The 27,333-nt window shown below is 39.4% G+C and overlaps 1 protein-coding gene across 1 annotated transcript in view; it reads right to left on the bottom strand.

Annotated features, from left to right (window-relative positions):
* Positions 1 to 27,333, bottom strand: part of kif1aa (kinesin family member 1Aa) — a 114,028-nt gene that overhangs the window by 74,356 nt on the left and 12,339 nt on the right. Inside the window, exons 2-12 of the mRNA XM_060919789.1 lie at positions 15,018 to 15,091; positions 13,044 to 13,223; positions 12,623 to 12,691; positions 12,252 to 12,430; positions 8,895 to 9,006; positions 8,542 to 8,619; positions 8,002 to 8,067; positions 7,890 to 7,907; positions 7,556 to 7,634; positions 7,391 to 7,469; positions 5,485 to 5,627 (exon numbers count right to left, since the gene is read on the bottom strand). Of these exons, the coding sequence (XP_060775772.1) occupies positions 5,485 to 5,627; positions 7,391 to 7,469; positions 7,556 to 7,634; positions 7,890 to 7,907; positions 8,002 to 8,067; positions 8,542 to 8,619; positions 8,895 to 9,006; positions 12,252 to 12,430; positions 12,623 to 12,691; positions 13,044 to 13,223; positions 15,018 to 15,091 (1,077 nt within the window). The remainder of the gene's footprint in view (positions 1 to 5,484; positions 5,628 to 7,390; positions 7,470 to 7,555; positions 7,635 to 7,889; positions 7,908 to 8,001; positions 8,068 to 8,541; positions 8,620 to 8,894; positions 9,007 to 12,251; positions 12,431 to 12,622; positions 12,692 to 13,043; positions 13,224 to 15,017; positions 15,092 to 27,333) is intronic.

Below are 27,333 nucleotides of genomic sequence, written 5' to 3'. Positions count from 1 at the left end.
ACTGATTATCTAACTGTTCATGTAGCTTGTCTTAAAAAAGTCAACAATTAAGACATTTAAATGATGAAAGATGATAGAAAAAAGACGTGGCCATTTATTCTCTGTTTCAGTATCTGGTTACAGTCCATGGCACGAATCAAAATCTGACAAGCTGAAGCTCTACGACAGAACAAAACGAAACCACTTTTGCTTTCTTATTTACAGCCATAAAATAATTGTTATTGATTAAACATTAAAAGCTAAATGTTGCCACTATTCAGTCATGTTAGTTGTTTATTTGGACCTTTGCATTGTAAACAAGACATTTTATGTACCTGGACCTTTACAAATTTTAACCGAATCAGCCCTGTGATGACCTGGCGACTTGTCCAGGGTGTACCCTGCCTTTCGCCCGTAGTCAGCTGGGATAGGCTCCAGCTTGCCTGCGACCCTGTAGAACAGGATAAAGCAGCTAGAGATCATGAGATGAGATGAGACCCCTGATCTACAGGCTAAGGACAGGAACTAAGGATGAGGTATCACCATAACCAAAGCCGCAGGTTGCATAAGACAGTCAGAGTGCAAATTCACGTGATGTGTACTATCACTCAAACACACATCTGTGATAAAGCTCTCCCAAGTCTTCAGTGAGATGAATTTGTACCTAAAAACAAGACCTATTCAAAATTATTTATATTAAAAGTATTGTTGGGGTTTTATTTTTCCACACTTGAAAAAAAACCCTCCTTCTCTCTAACAGTTCAATAACATTTCATAGATTTTTCCATAAAGAGATGAGTGGATGAGTGAGACCAGTTAAACTCTGCAAAGCAACAGTCTTCTTGCTGAGCATGACAAGCCCAAAAAGAGAAGCAACAAATAATATGGCAGAGACGGAAAGGGAGAAAACACAGCCCTGCAGCACCAGTATACACAAAGCACAGCCAAATGTGCTTCAGCATTAAATGCCAAACCAGCAAACAGGCTCTGATAAAAGTGGAACAGTCAGACAGTCAAATATTCTTAAGAGTTTAGGTGATATTTTGCTGTATAGTTTATTTTATTCCAGATGTTATGTCAGACCTCCACTTTAACCGGAACAACGTGGTGGAGGACTGGATTCTCATCTTTTGTGAGTCACTAATGTAGCATTGCCATGGCAATAATGAACTGAGTCAGCAAAATGAATAATCGTCTTTACTCTGAGTCAGTCGATATGCTGATAAATGGACACAGTGATGTAACTGAACACTTTTCTCACCTTTTATCTTATGAAAAAGCTTTGGTGGTACGGTAAATAGAGTGATTTTTTTTTAAAGAAGCTCTGGGATGATATAACACTTTACAGTAAAAAAAAATCTATGACTGTTCCTCTTTATTTAGCACCAGATATATTGTTAGTCAACCAATCTATTATAAAAATAGATGAATGTATTTTCACCATCTTCATGAACACTGACTTACATAAACCTGATAAAAATGTTTATAAGCAGCAATCGGGGTATTTAAGTTAAGTCTTGAGACTCTGACAGCCTGGTTGCTAGTCTACACATGCAGCTACATAAACTAACTGAACCCAACCAAGCCAACATTCAGCTGATGCAGCATGAGGATGGTTATGTGACTGGTTCATTTCATTATGAAAAACCCCAGAAAGGCCCCTGGTGCTGCAGACATCTGCCACATCCAGGAAAGCTGCTAAAAGCACAGGGAATAGAAACAGGGAGAGAGGAGAGCCAAGGAAACACACATTTCAAACCCAAACCAGCATTGTCATCAACTGGACCCCGATATGCTGAGGGAGAGAGCGACAACGGAAAACAACAGAGTGAGAAGAATAAATAAGGAGAGAATATCAAATGAAACAAGGAGAGGGAAAAGAGAGAGAGAGAGAGAGAGAGAGAGAGAGAGAGAGAGAACGTGAGACTCATTTAAATAACCCGTGAGACTCATTTAAATAACCCAAAGCCAAAGAGATACTAGGCATCTCAAATGTCACAATTTCTGAAAGACCATAGATATGAAGATATGAAGATTTCAAAATGCTTTGCTCTAGAAACTTTTGGAAATGTGGAACATTGAGATTACAAGAACAGAAATGAAGGAGAAGTAAGGAGAGGAGTGACTGCACAGGAAAGTGGTGAGTGAGTGAGTTACTTATTTGAATTTACATTTTTCGTGTGTGTGTGTGTGTGTGTGTGTGTGTGTGGGTGGGTGAGTGAGTGAGTTACTTATTTGAATTTACATTTTTCGTGTGTGTGTGTGTGTGTGTGTGTGTGTGAAAAATGAGCATAAAGTACCAGTCAAAAGTTTGGACGCACCTTCTAATTAAATGTTTTTTCTTTATTTTTATTAATTAAAAGACACTTCATGTCTTGTCAGCCCTGTGATGACCTGGCGACTTGTCCAGGGTGTACCCCGCCTTTCGCCTGTAGTCAGCTGGGATAGGCTCCAGCTTGCCTGCGACCCTGTAGAAGGATAAAGCGGCTAGAGGTAATGAGATGAGATGAGACTTCATGTCTTAAAGCGAGACGGCCTTTCGATTTCATAAAATCGGTGAAATTTACTTCCCTCTGAAATTTGGTCATTGTGATACATATTTATTTCTGTAAAATCTCACAAAATATCAGGCCATTCTGTGGCTGGGAAGTTATTTAATTTGAGCAGATTCCCGAGCAAATAATGTGTATGAAATCGTTCACTTTGTGTAGTCAAGCAGACAGAGGAAGTCTGTGTGTGCATGCACAGGTTCACCTTTGAATCAATGTGTGTGTGTGTGTGTGTGTGTGTGTGTGTGTGTGTGTATATATGTATATGAGTGTTTAGTCTACGTCTAGTTCATATCTAGTGTTTACACTGTTTATATTGTCTGAGTGTTTAGTCTATGTCTAGTTCTTATCTAGTGTTTATACTGTTTATTTATACTGTTTATATTGTTTGTCTGAGTGTTTAGTCTATGTCTAGTTCCTATCTAGAGTGTTTATACTGTTTATATTGTTTGCTTGTTTTTTCAATTATTCTATTTTTATTTTTATTTATTGCATTGCCTGTTTGCACTGTGGGTCAGAGAGGACTGAAATTTCATCTGTGCTGTATGTCGAGCATGTATAGCATATTTGACAATAAAGTTGACTTGACTTGACTTCTTCTTCTTTGGGGTTTTACGGCAGCTGGCATCTACAGTGTTGCATTACTGCCATCTACAGGTTTACCTTGACCGTGCACTGACAATTCCATCATTCTGTCACTAAACAAACAGTTGATCACACCGAGGTGCTTGCTGACTGCCGATATTTATTAGTTTGGTCCTGCGTTTCATTTCCTTCGCAACATAATGTCTTTTCTTCTCACGTTCCGTTACTGTAGTCGGTCTTTCACTTTTCATTCGCACACTCATGTCCTCCATTTTTCTCTCCTGTTTCAAATTTGTATCCCACAATGCCTTGCATAAACAGGGAAAGCCCAGCACATGATGCATGACATAGTATCTTGAATTGGGTCATGGTGAAGCAGGAAAAAATAGTGGAGAATTTAGGGCCACATGGCCCTAAATTCATTAATTGTTCTATTTTTAAAAAATCATAAAATTGGAAGTTTGCAAGTCGAATTCAGTAGTTTTTGGTCCACTAAACAAAATTAATTGGGTGTCAGGGAAAATTCTTTTTTATGACCTACACTTGAAAAATCTGAAAGGCAGTCTACCTTTAAAGTAATGATGGATGTAGTTTCTCTTTACTTAGTTGAGCAGTTCTTGACACAATATGGATTACTACAGTTGTGGAATAGGGCTCTTGACTGTATTATTAATATTATTATTGACTGTTTGATCTCAAACGCATTAAGAAGGCAATAAATTGCTCTAATTAACTTTTGACGAGGCACACCGGTTAATTGAAAAGCATTCCAGGTGACGACCTCATGAAGCTGATTAAGATAATGCTAATAGTGTGTAAAGTGTCATCAAGGTAAACACTGGCTACTTTGAAGAATCTAAAATATGAAATATATTTTTTTACACTTGTTTACCACATAATTCCATATATGATCTATGTGTTATTTCATAGTTTTGATGTCTTCAGTATTGTTCTACAGTGTAGAAAATAGTCAAAATACAGAAAAACCTATGAATGAGTAGGTGTGTCCAAACTTTTGACTGGTACTGTATACATAAGTTATTTTTGTCTATTATTCTGTACAGTTGATTTAGGTGTGACAATAATGCAAAACATATCTATATATGTTTCATATATAAATATAAAACATTTACTATAATGCATTTGGTAATGAAACTATGACATCTCTTAAGGGAATGGATAAGCAAAAAAAAAAAATCTAATTTAGCATTACACAATAACAATGACAATGGCTTCTTTAGTTTTGAACTGGAACTACAAGGCTAATGTAGCTAACAATAAAGGACACTTATGTCACCCAAAATGTGACCTATAAACACATACCCCAAAACTATGTACTTGTTTCAAATTGCAGTGTTTCTCTATGCATGAGATCTTAGCATGAGATCATTATGATAAGATGATTATAATAATTAGAAGGCATAGTTTGCATTATAGTTCACATTATTTACATAATTCTTTCAAACTGCTAGCAAGGGCATGGTCAAGCACCATTTGTGACTGGAAGGCTGAAGAGCTGATGGTGACCAGCAAAGTGGCATCTTCTGACATCTTACTGAGCTTGTTTTTATGTGGATTTTGAACATTTTTTCCCTTTTAAACTGTAAGATTTCAGTTGAGAAGGTTGCCGTGCTGAAAAGCACAGACAAAAGCCCTAAAATAAGCTTAACTCTGCAATACAAACTCCACCCTGCATTCAATATAGATGCACAAAACATGGAAACAGGTCTTTTTCTGTAAAAGCTGGCAATAGCAACAGGAGGCTAAGAAACTGTTGGTGGCACAAAGTTGACTAAGAGAGTGACACAAATTTAAAAAAAATCTGATTTGTGGTTAAATTGATGGGTTTGCATATATTCTGTAGCTAGCACTATAATTTCTATGTCTATATGCAGGTGGAACCAGGGTAACCATGGCAACCAGCAATAACTCAAGAAATTATGTCATAGTAATTACCATTATTAAGGAACTTAAGTGATGCAAGATGGAAAATCGTTCTGTGTGAACATGGGGTCAAACACCTTTTGTCATCTTGTAAAGAGTGAAACAAAATCAAGGGGGGAAAAAGTGATTCTATTTGTCACAGATGACAACGCCATGATTATTGTTTATGTCATTTTTACTCTTAATTTACATCAGCAGATCTGGTTGCAGTTTGAGGCTAGAAATTTACAGAAAAGTTGTTTGGGATATGTAGATTTACATTTTTTGTGAGCAACATTAGCCTTGTAACTTGAACAATGAACACCAATTGTTGACATTTGGGCTAATTTTTCACTGAACCATTCCCTATAAGCAACTTTATACATCTTTGTTATAAAGGCATGCATGTGAATTAGGTGTGTCAAGCAGAAAGAGTAGAAAGTCTTACTTTCAATGATGTCACCCAAGCCCTGGGCATAGAGGAGCTCTTTCAGGCGTGACACCTCATCCTTCAGCTCACGCACCAGCCGGTTGTTGGGGTCCTCATTAATGACAGCGTTACAGCGGATCTGCTTGGCTCTGTCTGCATACCTGATTCAGAAACAATTCAGGCCAAAGTCATCACAGAACATCATGTACAGTGTAGTCATGGATATTGGAGCATGTGTTAGTGTTCATATGGTGCATGAATAGTAGAGCAGCAGTCTGTCGGGTAACTCATACACAAATTACAAATAATTAACACTGTGTTGGGAAGTACTTAATACATGACAAGATGGCTTGAGATGATGAAATTAATTGTGCATGTCTCACAGACACACACATTTGTTGAGGGCTTAATTTTATTGCTGCAACCTTGGAAGGATGTTTGAAGAGTGAAGTTACTGAGGTATTTTAAATGCTACATGCTGTGATTAGCCTTCAACACCTTGATCATATTAATAACACAATAGAGAGAGTAGGAATGTGAGAGAGAGAGAGAGAGAGAGAGAGAGAGAGAGAGAGAGAGAGAGAGTGTGTGTGTGTGTGTGTGTGTGTGTGTGTGTGTGTGTGTGTGTGTGTGTAAAAGAGACAGACAGTGAGAGGTGTTACAGGCATTGTAAATAGATAACAAGAAAAAGCTTTGATCAAACAGGAAGCTCAAACCCATTTTTTTCTTTCTTTCTTTTTTTTCTTTTTTTTTGCATAACCAATTTAAACAGGGTCTGTGTCTATGTGTCAGCCCTGTGATGACCTGGCGACTTGTCCAGGGTGTACCCCGCCTTTCGCCCGTAGTCAGCTGGGATAGGCTCCAGCTTGCCTGCGACCCTGTAGAAGGATAAAGCGGCTAGAGATAATGAGATGAGAATGAGAATTTAAACAGGGAGGATTTTCTGCAGTCTAAATAGCTAAAAATACACAAAATCTGACTTTTTTCCAAAGCCACATTTCATATTTTCATATCAAATTGGGACTTATGTTTTTATCATTTGGTGCACAATGCTTCTTGACAACAGTTTTTGTGAAAACAGCAACATAAATGAAAACCAGTATGTCAGAAAAGGACCAACTACTGTATGTAAATAAAGATAACTTTGTGTAAAGTAGCAGTGCCAATGGTAAGTGCAGTAATAATAATGGCATTCACACAATGAGTCTGGTAGAAAAAAAATCAGTTTTTCTTTTATTGTACTATTATTTTTGGACATTTTTATGTTAGTATTTATATTAATTAAATTATATATATATATATATATATATATATATATATATATATATATATATATATATATATATATATGCTCACATGGGCAAAAATATCCTAATTGACTGTTTGGGATCCCAGGCTCTACTAGTCATCATCTTTCCAACATTTGCCTGTCTCACATTACTCCAAAACACGCCTGTCATATTACTATGGCGACCAATGTGAATATGTGGGCTAATGTGACTACAGTGAGCTGCATGGTGGAGGAAGGAAGCAGTGTTGCCACATCACAGCTCCAGGCGAGATCCTGAACTTGGGTTCCTCTCTATCTTGAGTTTTGCATGTTCCTCCAGATTCCCTGGTTTTGCCCCGCCCCCTAAGAACATGCTGGGAGGTGGATTGGCTACTCGAAATCGCCCATAGGTGTGAATGTGTGTCAATGTTTGTGTACCCACAGGGTGTATTCTCACTTTGGGCCTGGTATTCCCAGAATAAGCGCCATATCAACCATGACCCTGACCATATCAAGCAGTTCTTCAGGTGAATAAATGTGACTATGGTCCAGGCAGACATAGGCTTTGGTTACTTGACTTTTTTTTTTAAATCGGATTTGTCCTGCTGTTTGAACTTAGGGTTAATATTATGATGGAGAGCCGGACAGTGACACCTGAGTGTGCTGAGAGTCTCGTCATAGTTGATATCTGCAGGACTGAGAGCAGCTACCATGGCAGTTCGAGAATTTCCACCTGCATGAAGGGAAAGGTCAGAAAGTCAATATCAATATAAACCTGGAGTTAAACTGGGTGCATCCACTGATACAGATGACACATACCTAAATTTTCTCGGAGTAACCATGTCAGTACAGAATCTCTGTATGGGATAAAACTTTCCACCTTCTTTTTCTTCTTGTTCTGTATATAAGAAAAGGTCATGAATAATTTGGCTTAAAATGAAATTTACACAGTAGTTCAATGTGGCATAGTTTAATATGCTTGTTAGAATTTATACATGCAACCCAATGCTAAAATAGCTTCTTCTTTTTTGTTGGTTGCTAAATTTCCAAACATGTCTTGGTAGACTGACTACATATGGGATAGTAGAAAATTTTACTGTTGATCATTGTTTTCACCAAAAGCTGCATCTTTACTTGTAGAAAATTCTCATACCTTGTTTGATCCAGAATCCTAAGAAAATTAGAAATCAGAATGCTTATTTGATTTCATTCACTGGAAAGGATACACTGTGTAATACACTATAATGCAAAAAATCAATACGTACCACCTCAGCCAAAGCTGAAATGACTTTCCCTAGTGTGGTGAGGGATTTGTTTATGTTTGCTCCCTCCTGAAACAAAAAAGAACACCTTTGTGAAATACCTTATTAAGAAAATTTAAAATGAACGATCTTTGAGTAACCTTGGAAGCTGCGAGCCTGGTCAAAGTGCCTACTTTCAGCACCAAAACAAAATAATTTTGCTCTATCCTGACAGAATGTCACACACCTCACAGTACACAGTGCTTATGAAGCTGAAAACATGGAGAAAAGAAGAAAAGGCAGTGGAAAGTAACTCTTGCATGCTCTCAACTTGAGTTTTTAATGGTTATATTGGCAGCTGTGTTAGGTAGCTCATTGTTTACCAAGATTGGGGGTTAGGGGATAGAATATCAAAAGGCTATAGCTGGAGGAAAACAGAACAAAAGCCTGCTAGACACTTAGCAAGCCTAAAAACAAGTTATAGATGATTGAGAGACAATATACAACAGGAAAACAGGGAATATTCAGTAATGAGGTGCATGGAGTAAAAGCAGATGTTGTCACCTTGAGCCGAGTGCCTTTGGCTCCAGTGGAGTCAGCTCTTTCACTGCCAGCTAAATCCACCAGACTGATTTTGCTGACCTATTAGAAAGAGTGATAGAGATTAGGAGTCAATGGAGAGAGAGAGAGAAAAAGACAAAAAGTAAGACATTTAAAGATATATAGATATACATAATATGTACTGAATTCTAACACAAGATGAATAAGGTCTTCTTGACCTGAAAGATCAGCCTCAATGTCAAACATCTTTTAGTGCATTTCAGGCAACCAGCAGTGATGATCCTCTGGCCTCTGTGCACCCACTGGGAGCAGCTTAGTGTGATTGACAGGGTGTAAAATGTTCCTTGGCAGCCTACCTTCTCAGATGTGTTGTCTGTCTCTGCGTCGTGCCTCCTCTGTGTGAAGATGATGTTGAAGACAGCATGAGAGCGACTGCTTGTTTCGTTCATGTTGGTGGCAGCCACCGTCCTGCAAGAGAAATGAAGAAAGAGCAGATGGCAGACAGATATCACCCAGGCAGAATAACCTTTTAACTGTGATTACAGGCAAGGAATCTATCTATGAGGGATTTTCCTTCCTGAAACTGTTAGCTTATAATTAGCACTGTGGGATGAAGAGTATGAAAAATGATCCCCCAGCATCAGGGTTGTCTGTGACACCATCTGCTTTACATTTACAAACTTTACACTTACAGAGAGGCTGGTAATAAATGGCATATGACACTACAATGACAGAATACATTTAAGAAAGTGCTGCAATACTTAAAAAAAAAGGTTTTGTCGCTAATAATAGTATAATACTATAACATGTATTAGGTTGTTACTGGGAAAGCCAGGACTATAACAGAGCAGTAAGCCCCATTTTTCTAATACACAATGACCCTGTTCACACTTGGTTTTAAAGTGTGTATTGGATGCTTGGCTCACAAGTGGACAGAGTGAAATACAAGGGCAAATGACCACCAAGAAACATTCAAGGCACATTCACTCAAACCACTTGTTGAGGTGGACTGGAACACATTTGACCACATATCTTTTGTAGTGTAAACACAAATGCATGTTGATGCCTCCCTGACAAGGACATAACAGGAAAGTGTGTTGTTAATGCAGGACACGGTGGTTGTTTTGTTGACGGCATGCCAACACTCAAAAAATGGAAAGGAGAGCTGATGTACGTGGTTGGAGTGCAAGAAAAATAATGAAGGTATGTTACTGAGTTGGGCGGCATGGTGGTGTAGTGGTTAGCGCTGTCGCCTCACAGCAAGAAGGTCCTGGGTTCGAGCCCCGGGGCCGGCAAGGGCCTTTCTGTGTGGAGTTTGCATGTTCTCCCCGTGTCCACGTGGGTTTCCTCCGGGTGCTCCGGTTTCCCCCACAGTCCAAAGACATGCAGGTTAGGTTAACTGGCGACTCTAAATTGACCGTAGGTGTGAATGTGAGTGTGAATGGTTGTCTGTGTCTATGTGTCAGCCCTGTGATGACCTGGCGACTTGTCCAGGGTGTACCCCGCCTTTCGCCCGTAGTCAGCTGGGATAGGCTCCAGCTTGCCTGCGACCCTGTAGAAGGATAAAGCGGCTAGAGATAATGAGATGAGATGAGATGTTACTGAGTTAACTTTATTTTTTTTAACATAACTGTGTGCAGGGCCCTTGGACCTTCTATCAGAAGTGACGTAGGCAGTAACGAATCTGAACCCAAGTGGACAGCTTGAGACCATGAAGATGCATCATAGACATAGGTGTAAACAGTGATATGTCTCAGCTGTCCACTTGCGATCTGATCACCCAAGATGCATTTTAAAGCCAAGTGAAAACAAGGCCATTATCTTGTGCTATATCTTGCAAGAGTCATTTCCGATTATTTCTTTCGTGCCAGTGAAACATCCATCCCTAATTGTGTGCCTACGCCTTCTGTTTCACACACAGAAAAAAAGATTAATGACCCACAACACTGCAATTAGTCTCTCTAAAATATTGAGAACCCTTCCCTACATACATTATTTCAGTGCTAATAGCTCCAACCAGATTTAAGTCTGAAAAGAAATAACCCTGAAGGAAATAATTTATTGTGCGAGGAAAAGAAAACTCAAATCCATTCAAGCTCATTTTCAACTAATGCTTCAGCAAATAAAGCATGAATTTAAGACTATCTAATTATCTACTGTGCTCAATTAGCCTGCTGGTCTGTGGTCCTGCTACTGAGTTGTTTAACAGTTGGGTAATTGTGTGGTAGGAGAGAAGATAACAGGTTTAAAGGCTTTGTTTGCACCATAAAAAAAGCTATGTTATTTAATCTGAAATGCTGAGACAGGAGGACCTTGACAGGTGGAAACTGGAAGAGAAATCATGATTTTTGGTCCTCTCAGTATGCCTCTTTACCCAGAAACAATGTAATGAAATATATTAAGCTTCTAAAATGTCACTGTTTAAAATATGACTCTTTACAAATGTTAGCTACCTATTTTAACCTGAACTTTTATATCATGCTCTTCTTTGCATGCATATTACACGGTTGCAGGATAGTACACTTTTGTGCAAAGATGTGAAGTTTACCTTTGAGTTCTGAATGCATATTTCACGAGTGAGTGAAGTGAAGTGAATGAGTGATATATTTTTAAACACGAGAAGATAAACCGGTTTGCCATTTTGACAACACGCATCAAGTCAGCAGGAAAACATTGGGAGTGATGTCATCGGAGTGAAATACCGGGAATTGTTTTACATACAGGACACTTTTTTGATGGAATAAAAACATGTATTCTATTCCCTTCTAGTAGGTTTCAGTCATTTGGTTTGATGGCATGCAATATTGTTCGCATATCACTTTTCCTACTTGTATTACATCACTCTACCCAATGGAGAATGAGCGTTGAATATAGTTGAGGATATTGCATGGTTGTCAAGACGACATGACATCACGTGAATATTTAGTGAGAAAGTTTTCTGCTGCGCATGCAGAGAAGCATTTCTTTGTTCACTGGAGGTGCTCGCAGTAAAACTGAAATTTGTCTCATGCCCCTTTTCCACCAAAGCAGTTCCAGGGCTGGTTCGGGGCCAGTGTTTAGTTTGGAACCGGGTTTTCTGTTTCCACTGACAAAGAACTGGCTCTGGGGCCAGAAAAAACGGTTCCAGGCTAGCACCAACTCTCTGCTGGGCCAGAGGAAAGAGCCGCTTACGTCAGCGGGGGGGCGGAGTTGTTAAGACCGACAACAATAACAAGATCGCGAAAGATCGCCATTTTTAAGCGACGAGAAGCAGCAGCTGTACAAACGCGAAGTCATCCATTATTATTATTGTTGTTGCTGCTGCTGCTTCTTCCGTGTTGTTTTTGCTTTGATATTCGCGCCAAGGTTTATGCAAACGTAGCGATGTAACTGACGTATACAGCGACATAATGACGTATACAACAACGTAATGACATATACAACGACGTAACTGATGTATATTGTGACGTAATGACGTGTCTTCTCTTAGCACCGCGAGCGATGGAAAAGCAAGCTGGTTCTCAGCTGGCTCGCAAGTTGAACGAGTTGTGAACCAGCACCAGCACTGGCTCCGAACCAGCCCTGGAACTGATTTGGTGGAAAAGGGGTATGAGTGAATTGAAAATGCCATAAGATATATTCCATTCAGCCATAAGATATATTCCATTCAGCAAGCATGATATTGAACTCATCTTCGACTCATTCATGACATGAAAAAAGAAGAGAAGTATAACCTGGCCTTATTTCCCGAGTCCATCAGGTCTTGAATGTCATTGTATGACGTCACAGCAAGCTTTGACAGATCTTCCACGTATGGACCCAACAATGGGTGCTCTCTCACTCGCAGGTTCCCTTTGTTTTTGGGGTTAAGCAGGTCCCGTACACGCTCACAGTAAATCTCCATATAGCTTACCTAAAACACCAAACAGCACCAACTGAGGTGACATTCATAAACTGTACAGCTTCAATAGAAACATGCAGAACATGACTTTTGACAGCACAACTATATTGAGTCTTCTGTTTGCAGTAGAGCCATATATAGTAACAATTACTAAGAAATCACAGAAATAAACCAGAGAAACAAGCAAATTGAGTCTCTTTTTACCTCTACAGAATAAGACATGCTGTTGTCAGTATTACTGTCATTGATCTTGGTGAAAAGATCTTCACACAGCTGTTGATAGAGAAATGGGTTCAAGTTATTGGATGAAAATTCAGATGCATTTATCTCATCTTCTCAGACATTGAATGGATATTTGTGTACATGCTTCAGTATGCTGTTTGTGTTCTCATTTAACCCTGTTTGATTTCACATTGTTCATGCCGCATGCCTGATTAGAAAGAAGTGTGTGGAAAAACCTGAGATACGGCTCTATGAGCAAATAAGTCAGTAATAATAGAGCGCTTTATTCGTGATCATTGTGATACTGTGTAAACAGGAGAGTTTGCTCATCATAGTAGATAAACAGGTAAACTCTTAGGCTGATTCTCTTGTTGAGATAATAATAGTTTTGTATTGGCTTTACCAGTGGGATTATTCCTTGCTGGTCCTTTTCTTGTTTGCCCATCATGGTATATGATTTGCCAGCACCAGTCTGGCCGTATGCAAAAATGCAGACGTTGTAGCCCTCAAAGGCATGGAGCAGCATCTCCTCGCCAATGTCCCTGTAGACCTGCTGCTGAGACGCATAGTTGATGTCCTCTGGCTGCATGTGCATGAAAAATACCAGGACAGATCAATCAGTTTAAACCATTAACCACTGTTGAATAAACACTGACAGGTGAATACGACCAGACAAGAATTCATACATTATTGAAGGACAGAATCAATGCTTTCAGTGTTCCACTGGGATGTGCTGAAGGTTTCAACCATAGTCGTAGAAAGAAAACATTAAATCCATTCAAATACTGTGTAATAAATTCAATTAGCATGGATCATATTGTTTTGCTATTCATTTTGTAAAGGGCTGCAATATGAGTCAAATTTTTTGTTGAGATTACACTTATAGCTTTTGCAATATACTAATCATAAAAATTGTGATTTTTATAATTATAGTAGGCATATCAGATGTTCTCTGGCCGTGCTGTGAAAATTCTGCATGCAGATGCTCATCTAAGTTTCCAAATCTGTCATTGCTTAACTCTTTAATATTTTCTATCATTAATACTAGCATTAAAAAGCTTATAATCTCTGCTTTCCAAAGAAATGTATCTCATTAAGATCTGTTCAGTACTTTGGGAGTAATGGCAAGTTGAAGTTGGTATAACAGAGTAAAAACTCTGCTCACATGATGTTGGGAAACTGCCGGTGCTTTTCGAGTCACGGAAAAGTGGTCAGTCTGTCTCTTTTCTGATTGGTTTCCGACTGGATTACTCATGAATATCAATCAGATAACGTTTATAGGGATGTTCTCTAGCTCTCACTGTTTCTGATGAAATATTCAGCAAAATTTTCCATCAGCTTGTTTTGATGTTATGCTTCACGGGAGACTTTGAAGTGAGTTTTCATAGCTTTACCTACTTATTTTTTTTTTTCAAATCAAACTGATTCATGTAAATAAATAACTATTTTAGAATATAACTGTAGTTGTTTTGGTGAAAAATACTGAGATCTTAGTAGTCAGAATAATATTTTAAAAAACTGGAAGTCAGAAATGCGAGTGTCAATTTCAATTCATTTAATTAGAAGTGTTTATTGGATGTGGCTCCCACAGTTTTTTCAAGGTTAGCCTTGAAAGCTGTGAATATTATCATTTATATTCTTTCATATAAACACTAGTAGGCCCTACTTTTGAGAAATACAAAGGCCTACAGAGCACAGAGAGTGTATTAGAAATAATCTTTTATAACTTTTTTTTATTGAACGTATCGAGTTAATGGTTTTACGTAATTAGCATAATTAATACTAATTAAATACTAATTTGCATAATTTGTTTTTACTCATTTTTCAAACTTTGTATTCAGTATACAACCGTCTATGTGCCTGCCAATTTCCATGTAAATATCTTGAAAAACATAAAAGTTAGTCAGAAAAAATATTAGATCTCATTCATTAATGAGGCCCATTTTGGACCATGTTATCCTCATACACAATATTACGGCAGTTTTCTAAAAATTAAGCCATTTTTTCAATCTTTGATTTGTAATATCTCAAGAACGGATAAACATTTTCATTCTGTAAATAGTATGTTGTTCTGCATTCGATTCTGAATTCAGTGAAAGCAGTTTCAAGCAATTTGGACTGAATTCGAATTTTCACCTGATTTGCCTAATGAAATGAAAACGTGTTTAACAATTGTGCCATGTTCAAAGAATTATATTGACTTCTATATTCGTGTGTGTGTGTGTGTGTGTGTGTGTGTGTGTGTGTGTGTGTGTAGTATACACTGCCGGTAAAATTACAGTACAATGAGAAATAATTGGCAGTTTGATTTTAATGATAATCATGCATCATCCCTATCTGTAATGGAGTCTGCTTGACTTTCTCTCACAGTACTCACCGAGGTATGTGACCAGTAAGAGTAATCAAAACTGAAGCTCTTGGTTTCTTTGGGTACTTTGGGGTTGATGATAGCTGAAAGACAGGAAAGGACAATACAGGGCTCGAGTGTGAATAAGATAGCTTACTGGCTAAATAATCATACTTGACACCTAATACCCTGCAACACATTGGAAAAGGGATTCAAACAGAAATGCTGAGTCACTGTTGTCAAGCCACAAAGGGAATTCGTAAAGGCCTGCTGCAAATCTCACTGAAGTGTATTTTACTCTCAGCTAACCATTTCAGGTTATGTGATGGTTCCAGGAACTTTTGTCTAACTAGGCATATTGTATGATCAATGTTATAATAACACTGTCAAGTAAAAATCGCTACTTCTGCAGATGCTTTTAGCAGGAGTTTTATTTTTGAACTGTTATAGCAAAAGCTTCTGATTACCTGTTGAATACATTCTGAATACTGTAATAATATTTTTTTTTTTGGGGGGGGGGATTAGTGAATAAAAAAAACATCAGGAGGAGAAGGAACAGAACAAGTTTCACACAAAGGTCAAGCTAGTTTCAAATAAATGAGTTCTGAGTGCTGAATGCTAGGTGAAATGATGTGGCTCATGTATATTTAGTGCTGTGAATTTAAAGGTAGACTGCCTTTCAGATTTTTCAAGTGTAGGTCATAAAAAGAATTTTCCCTGACACCCAATTATTTTTGTTTAGTGGACCAAAAGCTACTGAATTCAAATCACATACTTCCAATTTTATTAGGTTTTTAGAACAATTAATGAATTTAGGGCCACATGGCCCTAAATTCGCTGCTATTTTTTCCTGCTTCAACATGACCCGATTCAAGATACTACTTCATGCATCACGTGGTGGGCTGTCCCCATTCGCTCAAGGCACTGTGGGATACAAATTTGAAACCGGAGAGAAAAATGGAGTGTGCGAATGAAACGTAAAAGACCAACTACAGTAACAGAAAGCAAGAAGAAAAGACACTATGTTATGAAGGAAAGGAAACACAGGACCAAACTAATACATATCGGAGGACAGCGAGCACCTCGGTGTGATCAGCTGTTCGTTTAGTGACAGATGTAACTGTCAGTGCACGGTCAAGGTAAACCTGTGCATACGCACATGGACCTCCTCTGTCTACTTGACTGCACAAAGCGCGATTTCATGCACATTATTTGCTATGGAATCCCCTCAAATTAAGTAACTTAAGTAGCTACAGAATGGCCTGATATTTTGTGAGATATTACAGTAATAAACATATATCACAATGACTAAATTTCAGAGGGAACTTAATTTCACAGATTTATGAAATCGAAAGGCAGTCTCTCTTTAAAATCTAATCTAAAAGCAGCTGTCATAAACTGGATCAAATCATGTACATTATATGCACATTCAGAAAGCATTATGCCAATGGTCATAATGAATTATATTTTGCTTTATTATTCAAACAAACATGACTGGACTGATCATAAATTCTCTCATTTTGGTAAACATGAATTGGATATGGTTTATTGTTCAGCAGCCCAATAAAAATACTAAGTACAAGTCATTTGCTAAGCACACAGCATCTTGGAGCAGAAAAGAAGAACAAAGAGAAACAGACAGAGAGAAAGTCAAAGAAAAAGAGAGGAAAAGAAACTTCGCACAATTAGGTCCTGCATTGCAAGAATTCTTACTCATTGTGTTAGTACTCATTTTCTTTCAGAAGTGTAAATAGGAAATATTGTAATTAGAGCTAATGGCTGTTTCACATTACAGTTCATTCTCATCTCATCTCATTATCTGTAGCTGCTTTATCCTGTCCTACAGGGTCGCAGGCAAGCTGGAGCCTATCCCAGCTGACTACGGGCGAAAGGCGGGGTACACCCTGGACAAGTTACCAGGTCATCACAGGGCTGACACATAGACACAGACAACCATTCACACTCACATTCACACCTACGGTCAATTTAGAGTCACCAGTTAACCTAACCTGCATGTCTTTGGACTGTGGGGGAAACCGGAGCACCCGGAGGAAACCCACGCGGACATGGGGAGAACATGCAAACTCCATACAGAAAGGCCCTCGCCGGCCACGGGGCTCGAACCCGGACCTTCTTGCTGTGAGGCAACAGCGCTAACCACTACACCACCGTGCCGCCTACAGTTCATTCTATTTTGGAGAATATTAAGACAGTCACTGTCCATTCCAATCCATGCATGCTGACTGAAATCAGCTCTCTGAGATACTGTTAAGTATATAATCCACCTGCAAAACTCTCTTGCCTCTGACATCACTTCCTGTGTTAAAATCCCTGCTGTTCTCAGCAAGCCACCCACACACAGACAGACAAGTGTTTCTTCATGGAGAGCCACAGAAAATATCTCCATATTAATACACACAATCTACAAACCACTGCTGACAAAAGCTCACCGGGTAGAGCCAAAAATGTCAGCTCTGCAGGAACCACAACTGATATGTAAGATAACAGGAATGGCACAAACTATATGGCAATTATGTCATTTCAATACACAGTGAAAGTACAGCATCACAGCAAGCATGAACATGGCTGAAACACAAGATTGCTTTTTGAAATCAGTTGTATGGTCAAGCCTTTATTGTTGCTTGCTGTGAGTGATATGCCTCTAGAAACATCTATAAAATACACTTCAGCAACACTTGCAACATTACATGCATTTTGCTTTGGTGGTCTTGGAGTGACCTCTGATATAAAATGCACTTTAATGACTGCAGCTTTACTTCCATTCATTGTGGACCTTCAGAACTAGGGCAGTTTTCCTATTTCCTTGCTGAGTTCTGATAGCATAATAATAACTACCTCATGACCCCACAAGTGCAGCCTATAAAAGCCTCCCACGATGCTATGCTTGTTCTCTTTCCCATGATTGCAAAGTGAAGTCTTTGCTATTTCAGTTCGTGAACAATGGCAAGTAAGAGGTTTTGTAATTCTCTGTCAAAAATCAGTGGGCGTTCAGTCCAGTAAGCTTCACTCCAATGGATCCTGATGTACAGAAACATAGTTAAGTCAAGTCAAGTCTATTTGTATAGCGCTTTTAACAATAGACATTGTCACAAAGCAGCTTTACAGAATTTGAATGAATTAAAACATGAGCTAATTTTATCCCTAATCTATCCCCAATGAGCGAGCCTGTGGTGACAGTGACAAGGAAAAACTCCCTCAGACGGCATGAGGAAGAAACCTCGAGAGGAACCAGACTTAAAAGGGAACCCATCCTCATTTGGGCAACAACAGCCAACATGACTACATTAACAGTTTTAACATGAAGTCAGTTTCATTGATGTTATAACTCTTCATTGATGGAAACTTGAGTGCAAAACTGTTCATGACAACTGCAGTCCTAAAGTTAGCAAGTCAACTGTAGTCCTCAGCCATAAAAGCATTACTGTAAGTGTCCAGAGCATTTTCCAAGTGTGACTTTCAACTGTCCATATGACTGACTAAACATACAGTTGTGGTCAGAAGTTTACATACAGTGACATGAATGTTATCTTGGATATGAATGTCATGGCAATATTTGGGCTTTCAGTGATTTCTTTGAACTGTTCTTTTTATGTGGCAGAATGTACAGCATACATCTTTGGTGCACAAGTTTTAATTTTCTTTGGGTTTTCTGAAATTAACACAGGGTCAAAATTATACATACAGGGTCAAAAATATGCATACAACACACCTAATATTTGGGTAAAATGTCTCTTCACAAGATTCACCTTGACCAAACATTTTTGTTTACCATGAATAAGCTTCTGGCAGAATTCTGGTTGGATATTTCATGACTCTTCATGGTACCGGTAGAATTGGTAAAGTTCAATTAAATTTTTTTTTCTTGGCATGGACTCGACTTATAAGCACGGTCCACATATTTTCAATAGGGTTGAAGTCAGGACTTGTTTTAAGCTTAATCTCAGCCTGCTTTATCCTCCACAACCAGCTCTGATGCATGTTTGGGTTCATTGTCCTGTTGCAAGTCCCAAGTCTTTGATGGTTTATGCTAAAGAATTCTGAGGTAGTCCTCCTTCTTCATTATTCTATCCACTTTGTGCAATTAACCAGTTCCACTGGCAGCAAAACAGCCCCAGAGCATGATGATCCTACCACAACCACCAGCTGGTACAGTGTTCCTCTGTACATGGTGGTCACTGTGGCCAAACAACTCAATCTTTGTCTCATCTGACCATACAGCTATCCTCCAGAAGGCTTTTTCTTTGTGTGGTCAGCTTCAAACTTTAGTTAAGCTTGAAGGCGTCAATTTTGGAGCAGGGGGTTATTTCTTGGATAGCAGCCTCTTAGTCCATGGTGATCTGAACTGTAGACAGTGATCCATCAGCTTCCAGCTCGTGGCAGAGCTGTGCCATGGTGGTTCCCAGGTTGTTTCTGACCATCCAAACCAATTTCCTTTCAGCTGAGGGTAACAGTTTGGGTTTTCTTGAAGCAAAGTGGCCTGGCAAAGTGACTACACCTCGCAATAACTTGGATACAATTGTTTTAATTGATCTTGGAATTTGCAGTTGTTTAGAAATGGCTCCAAGAGACATTCCGGAGTTGTGTATATGTGCGATCCTCTTTCTCAGATCTGCACTGAGCTCCTTGGACTTTCCCATTTTACTGTGTGTTGGTCAATCTAATGAGTGCTGTAAACAAACCCTTTTTATGAAGGCACAGAGAAGTTACCAGCTGTAGTCAATCATGATCACTAACAGGAAGTTAAGAGACCTTGGCCTTGGCAAGATAAGAGACATTTTGGAAGTTTAAGCATCTCTGAATTAATAATCTAAGTAAGCACATGTACATTTTTGACCCTATATGTATAATTTTGACCCTATGTTGATTCCAGAAAACCCAAAGAAAATTAAAACTTGTGCATCAAATTCTCATGTGTTTTTTTATTAAAGATGTATGCTGTACAATCATTCTGCCACAGAAAAAGAAGACTTCAAAGAAATCACTGAAAGCCCAAATATTGCCATGACATTCATATCCAAGATGACATTCATGTCACTGTATGTAAACTTCTGACCACAATTGTACCTGCTCTGAAGCAGGAAATAAAAAGCTTATTGGAATTATGGTTCAAGCACTAATATCCCTGGATCTTCCAACAGAAACACCTATTTCTTCCATAGACACATGCTGAATTAGACAATACCAGAACACTGAAAACACCCTAAACCAAGACCTGTGGAATGCAGTGTGCTGAAGAACATTTCACTGTAAGTCATCTTATAACAAATATCTTATTAGATCTGTCTCATAGATGTCAGTATTGGCAAGGGGCTTTTTGTGTCAATGATGAAGACATTATAACAGTCATCTGAGAGGTTTCATGAATTCTGCTGAATCCATGTTAACACTGTGTGTGAATGATATGAAACTGACATGACACCAAGGGTGGCATGGTGGTGTAGTGGTTAGCACTGTCGCCTCACAGCAAGAAGATTCTGGGTTCAAGCCCAGTGACCAAAGGGGACCTTTCTGTGTGGAGTTTGCATGTTGTCTGTGTGGGTTTCCTCTGGGTGCTCTGGTTTCCCCCACAGTCCAAAGACATGTGGTTAGGTTAATTGGTAGCTGTGAGTGTGAATGGTTGTTTGTCTCTATGTGTCAGCCCTGCGATGATCTGGTGACTTGTCCAGGGTGTACCCTGCCTCTCACCCATAGTCAGCTGGGATTGGTTCCAGCTTGCCTGTAACCCTGCATAGGATAAGCAGTTACAGATAATGGATGGATGACATGACACTAAGGTTTGAAAGTGTGAATTGGCATGAAAGCACCTTCTGTTCTTCCTTCAGAGACAGTTGTTCCAATGTGGCATGGTGGAGATAATGGTTTACATTATGCTTTCTAATCAACTGTGTCCACTGACCTCCAGTTTAGTTACACAGCTTAATCCTGAACTGAGGAATTTCCTATGTTGGGAGTCATAAGTCAATTCCATTCAGTCAGATGTACAACTAAAAGACATCTAATAAGACCTGGATGATCTTCACACTTTTCTATTTATTTGTTTATTCATTCATTTTCAGTAACCAGTTTATCCTGGGGGCAGCACGGTGGTGTAGTGGTTAGGGCTGTCACCTCACAGCAAGAAGGTTCTGGGTTTGAGCCCAGCAGCCGATGGGCGCCTTTCTCTGTGGAGTTTGCATGTTCTCCCCATGTCTGTGTGGGTTTCCTCTGGGTGCTCCGGTTTCCCCCACAGTCCAAAGACATGCAGGTTAGGTTAACTGGTGGCTCTAAATTGACCGTAGGTGTGAATGTGAGTGTGAATGGTTGTTTGTCTCTATGTGTCAGCCCTGCGATGACCTGGCGACTTGTCCATGGTGTACCCTGCCTCTCACCCATAGTCAGCTGGGATAGGCTCCAGCTTGCCTGCAACCCTGCACAGTATAAGCGGTTACAGATAATGGATGGATGGCTGGGATGGTTTATTCTGGTCAGGATTGCAGGGACTCAGGAGCCCATCCCTGGAATACTGGGCACAAGGCAGGAATGTACATAGTACATTCACACCTAGGGACAGTTTTTAGCAAAAGTAATCCACCAACTGGAATGTTTTTTTGGATGTAGGTGGAAAGCTTAGAACTTAGAGGAAACCCACATAAATGCAGGGAAAACATGTGAAACTCCACACAAATAGTAACCATAGCTCAGGATCGAACCAGTGATCCAGGAACTGTGAACCAGCAATGCTACCATCTACACTCTTAGAAAATAAAGTGCATTATTATACCTTTAGGGGCACAATGGCTTGTTACTGTGGTAGTACCCTCTAAGGTACTTATTTGTACCCTTTATATACTGTTTGGGAACATATATGTACCTTTTTGTGCCTTAGGGGACAGAAGTGGACTCCTACTGTAGCCCTATTTCTGACAGTGTAGGCCACCAAACTGCCCATTTAGCAGATCAGATTTTATTAATTAAAACAAAACATCCTCATTAAATTTTAATTTACAGTTTTGTGTACAAGTAAAAAATGAAAACAGAATTTGGTTGAAGTGCTATTACTGACTATGAGATTTTTTTTTTCAACTTCATGAGGTTGAAGTCAGTGTGTTCCTGAACAGTGTTAGTCTCAGGTATCAAGCACAGCTATTAAAGGCATTGAACGGAAATATCTGCTTTGGACTCACACTACACACAGTATACACACACTCAGGAACTTATTAACTACAATATCAATGAATAACACAACATCAGGAATGAGAGAGCCATACCAATTTTCTCACTATGCCTTTTGACTTCCAAAGAAGAAGAGCCTAAAGGAATTGGATTTCAGTGATGTAGAGTGGACTCAAAAGTGCACATATCACAACATTCTAGCAGCATATGAGAAAATACATAAGGAGTAAAGACTTCTGGTCATGTGATAATATGAAAAAATAAAAGAGAAAATCAGGAAACTGGTGTTCAAAAAATAAGATAGAATGCCAAAGATACAATGGACATAAGGCACTATCCATCCATTATCTGTAGCCGCTTATCCTGTTCTACAGGGTCGCAGGCAAGCTGAAGCCTATCCCAGCTGACTATGGGCAAGAGGCAGGGTACACCCTGGACAAGTCACCAGGTTATCGCAGGGCTGACACAGAGACAAACAACCATTCACACTCACATTCACACCTACGGTCAATTTAGAGCCACCAGTTAACCTAACCTGCATGTCTTTGGACTGTGGGGGAAACCGGAGCACCCGGAGGAAACCCACGTAGATAGACATGGGGATAACATGCAAACTCCACACAGAAAGGCTCTCGCCGGCCACTGGGCTCAAACCCAGGACCTTCTTGCTGTGAGGCAACAGTGCTAACCACTACACCACTGGACATAAGGCACTAGTAATACCAAATCAATTTTAAAACTAAAAGAAGAAAAATAAATTTTTGTTAATTAATCAGATTAATTTAATTTGAATTCAAAATGGCAAGTCTGCTTGAGCTTATTTAAACATATGGTATAAAACACATAGTTATTGCAAACATGATGACTGCGATGCTAATCGGTTATTCTATTATTTCTTAGCCTTCTAGCTCCAATGCAAAACTAAACAGTATTTGTTTTTGGAACATCTTTGTGCATATTTTAAATCATTCCTTTTGAAAGAATGTAATACAAGTCACTTTTTCTTGTGAGTTTAAGTAGAAATAGGTTTGTTTGTTTATTTGTTTGTTTGTTTTTTCCAGATTTTACATCTGCCAATTCCCACCCACAGGGAGGGTGAAATCAAACACATTATGTCCTCTGAGACACATGAAGCTTTGTTGTTTCCCAGCCACAGATGGCTGTGGCACTGTTAGTATTAAACAGGTTAAGGTCTAGTTTAAGTTGTTAAGAGTCTGCACTCAGCGGCACGGTGGTGTAGTGGTTAGCGCTGTCACCTCACAGCAAGAAGGTCCGGGTTCGAGCCCCGTGGCCGGCGAGGGCCTTTCTGTGCGGAGTTTGCATGTTCTCCCCGTGTCCGCGTGGGTTTCCTCCAGGTGCTCCAGTTTCCCCCACAGTCCAAAGACATGCAGGTTAGGTTAACTGATGACTCTAAATTGAGCGTAGGTGTGAATGTGAGTGTGAATGGTTGTCTGTGTCTATGTGTCAGCCCTGTGATGACCTGGCGACTTGTCCAGGGTGTACCCCGCCTTTCGCCCGTAGTCAGCTGGGATAGGCTCCAGCTTGCTTGCGACCCTGTAGAAGGATAAAGCGGCTAGAGATAATGAGATGAGAGAGTCTGCACTCGATGAACTGATGAAGCCTCAGTATGGACTCAATCCTTATGATTCAATCTACTAATTATGATTAAATACTAATTATGATTAAATCTACTGCTTCTTTTTTTATTTAACTGCTGCCTCATAGGAAGGTGCTATCACATATATGAGATGCCCTTGACTAGCTAGTGATGCTGTGATTGACAGGGGAGAGATAGAGCGTATGTCACCCCTCATCCCTAGAGAGAACAGTCAATTTTGCTTTGTTGTTTCCCAGCCACAGCTGGCTATGGCATTGTTAGTATTAAAACTTGCGATATCCCAAAAATAAGATGAACACTTTTCCTTTGTCTTACAAGGTTCCCCAGGTTAAGGTCTAGTTTAAGTTGTTAAGAGTCTGCACTAGATGAACTGATGAAGCCTCAGTAATTAACTTCCCTATGTTTCTTTCACTTCCTTCCTCCTCAGCTCTCGTTTTCTACAACCCCTTGAGAAAACCAAGGACATAAACTAGCATGGAATCAACTTACATAATCATTATGATTAAATCTAAAGCCCATTTGTCCTGGTAAATGCTGCATAGTATAATTCCTATAAATACATTAGATTAAGGCTCATGACTTTCATTAGTTTATGGCTGATTGTTGTGAGTGATATGAGGGTAAAGGAGTCTTCAGTCCAATGAGATCCATTTTTTCTGATTTTGATAAGGAAACTGCAGTGCTAATTAAGTAAAAATTTCTACATTTCTTATAGAACTATAAGCAATCTATGTGTACTAACAGATGAGGATGAGATCAGTGTGACACAATGAACAAGCTTAAAATTTTATATCATGTAACTCCTGGTGTATATCAGAAAGACTGCATCATTATATAATCCATCCTCTTGTTAGTGCTTCGTACTCCAGAAATTTGTCTTTGTCCTGGTTACTAACACATCAACGTCTGTCTTACTTTCAACCTTCTTCCCTGGGTTCTCAGCAAATCATGTCATGACCTGCATCAGTCAATAACACAAACTCCATTTCACAAACTCCTCAGCCAAGCAAAGGAAGTACAGTCCATGTCATCTGATACGTCACATGAGATGTATCTTTGGCTATGATACCCTGATCTTTAATCATACATACATGTTCCTGATCATATTAATACTTTGAAATAACCTAGAAATTCTTCTGTTCAGTGTGAAGTCTCACTTCTGATTTTTGGCTTGCTTTTGTTTGTTTGTTTGTTTGTTTTTAACCAATTCTCAATAATACAGTGAGAGTAACAAGTATTTGATCCCTTGCTGATTTTGTTGGTTTGCCCACTAATAAAGACATGATCATTCTATACTTTTAATGGTAAATGTATTCTAACATGGAGAGACAGAATATCAAAAAGAAAATCCAGAAAATAACTTTAAAGAATATATATTAATTGATTTGTATTTCATTGAGGGAAATAAGTATTTGATCCCCTAGTATGCATTAGGAGTTCTGGCTTTCACAGACCAGTTAGACACTCCCAATCAACTTGTTACCTGAATTGAAGACACCTGTTCTAACTAATCACCTGTATGAAAAACACCTGTTCACAGAATCAGACAATCAGACAGATTCCAAACTCTCCAACATGGGTAAGACCAAAGAACTCTCTCAGGACCTCAGAGACAGGATTGTTGACCTGCACAAATCTGGAATGGGCTACAAAAACATTAGCAAGATGCTGGGTATTAAAGTAACAACCATTGGTGCAATTGTGAGAAAATTTAAGAAGCATAACATGACCATCAATAGACCTCAGTCTGGTGCTCCACAGAAGATTTCACCTCGTGGGGTGGCAATGATCATGAGAACTGTGAGAAATCGGCCTGCAACCACACAGCGGGAGTTAGTGAATGACCTCAAGGCAGCTGGGACCACAGTCACCAGGAAAACAATAGGCAACACTTTGCGCTGCAATGGATTAAAATCCTGCAGTGCCTGAAAGGTACCCCTGCTTAAGAAGGCACATGTGGAGGCCCGCCTAAAGTATGCCAATGATCACCTCAAAGATGTACAAAGTGATTGGGAGAAGGTTCTGTGGTCAGACGAGACCAAAATTGAACTATTTGGCCTAAACTCTACTCGTAATGTGTGGAGGAAGAAAAATGCTGCCTATGACCCTAGGAACACTGTGCCCACTGTCAAGCATGGAGGTGGAAGCATTATGTTTTGGGGGTGTTTCTCTGGCAAGGGCACAGGGCTACTTCACCGCATCAGTGGGAAGATGGATGGAGCCATGTACCGTGCAGTCCTGAGGGACAACCTCCTCCCCTCTGCCAGGAAGTTGAAAATGGGCCGTGGTTGGGTCTTCCAACATGACAACGACCCAAAGCATACAGCAAAGGCAACAAAGGAGTGGCTCAAGAAGAACCACATTAAGGTCATGGAGTGGCCCAGCCAGTCTCCGGACCTCAATCCAATCGAAAATCTATGGAGGGAGCTGAAGGTCCGAGTTGCCAAGCGACAGCCCACCAACCTTAATGATTTAGAGAGGCTCTGCAAAGAAGAGTGGGCCAAAATTCCCCCTGATATGTGTGCTAACTTTGTGGTTAACTACAACAAACGTCTGTCCGCTGTGCTTGCAAACAAAGGCTTTGCCACCAAGTATTAAGTGCTTTTGGCTAGAGGGATCAAATACTTATTTCCCTCAATGAAATACAAATCAATTAAAATATATTCTTTAAAGTTATTTTCTGGATTTTCGTTTTGATATTCTGTCTCTCCATGTTAGAATACATCTACCATTAAAAGTATAGAATGATCATGTCTTTATTAGTGGGCAAACCAACAAAATCAGCAAGGGATCAAATACTTTTTACTCTCACTGTAAATCCTTCCAACAGGCTTAGAAATAACCACTTGTTAAATAATTCCACAAAAATGGGCAAAATCACTCTAATCAGACCTAGCCTAAAGCAAATATGTCACTGACTGATCCAAATATAGCACACACATGGAAAACACCCTATAGGCAACATTACATTAACAAGTCTTACGCTAAAATGGCTGACCCTACATGAGTAGCTGAAGTGAAATAATTCATATATTTCCTTTACTAAAACAGAAATTTGCTCCTGGGAGTTTGTCTCTATGTTCATGTTCACGTTTATGCTATGCTTACATCGCAATTGTCATGAACATAGTAATAAAATCCCACTACACAGTGTTGGCTAGATAAGGATGAGTTCTCCCATTTGGGTTTGGTTGCTTGTAAGACTTCTTTCTCTGCATATAGCATATTCAATGAAAGGCATAAAACCCACCATAAATGCACACCAGATATATGAACCAGGTGTCAGATATTTTATGTATATTTGTGAAAATTGATTATGCTGACGATGAATATGTAAAGCAGAACTCATTGTATTGCATGGCTCTGTCTACCCTGGGCCTGTTGCTAGGAGCCGAGTGACTTGCGCCTTCCTTCTGGAAACTCTGAAGGGTTGGGCTTCTACCAAGCAGCCAATAAAGCCAAACCACATTCAAGATGTGGTGTGAGAATCACGCTTAAATTTTTCATAGACAGAGGAGTGTTTGCTTTCAAGTTCATCTCCGAGTCCTGTTTTGT

The sequence above is a fragment of the Neoarius graeffei genome, chromosome 4 (assembly GCF_027579695.1).
Source record: "Neoarius graeffei isolate fNeoGra1 chromosome 4, fNeoGra1.pri, whole genome shotgun sequence".
NCBI classification, from domain to species: domain Eukaryota; kingdom Metazoa; phylum Chordata; class Actinopteri; order Siluriformes; family Ariidae; genus Neoarius; species Neoarius graeffei.
The sequence above is the reverse complement of the archived record's forward strand: the minus strand, read 5'-3'. Positions and strand labels throughout refer to the sequence as shown.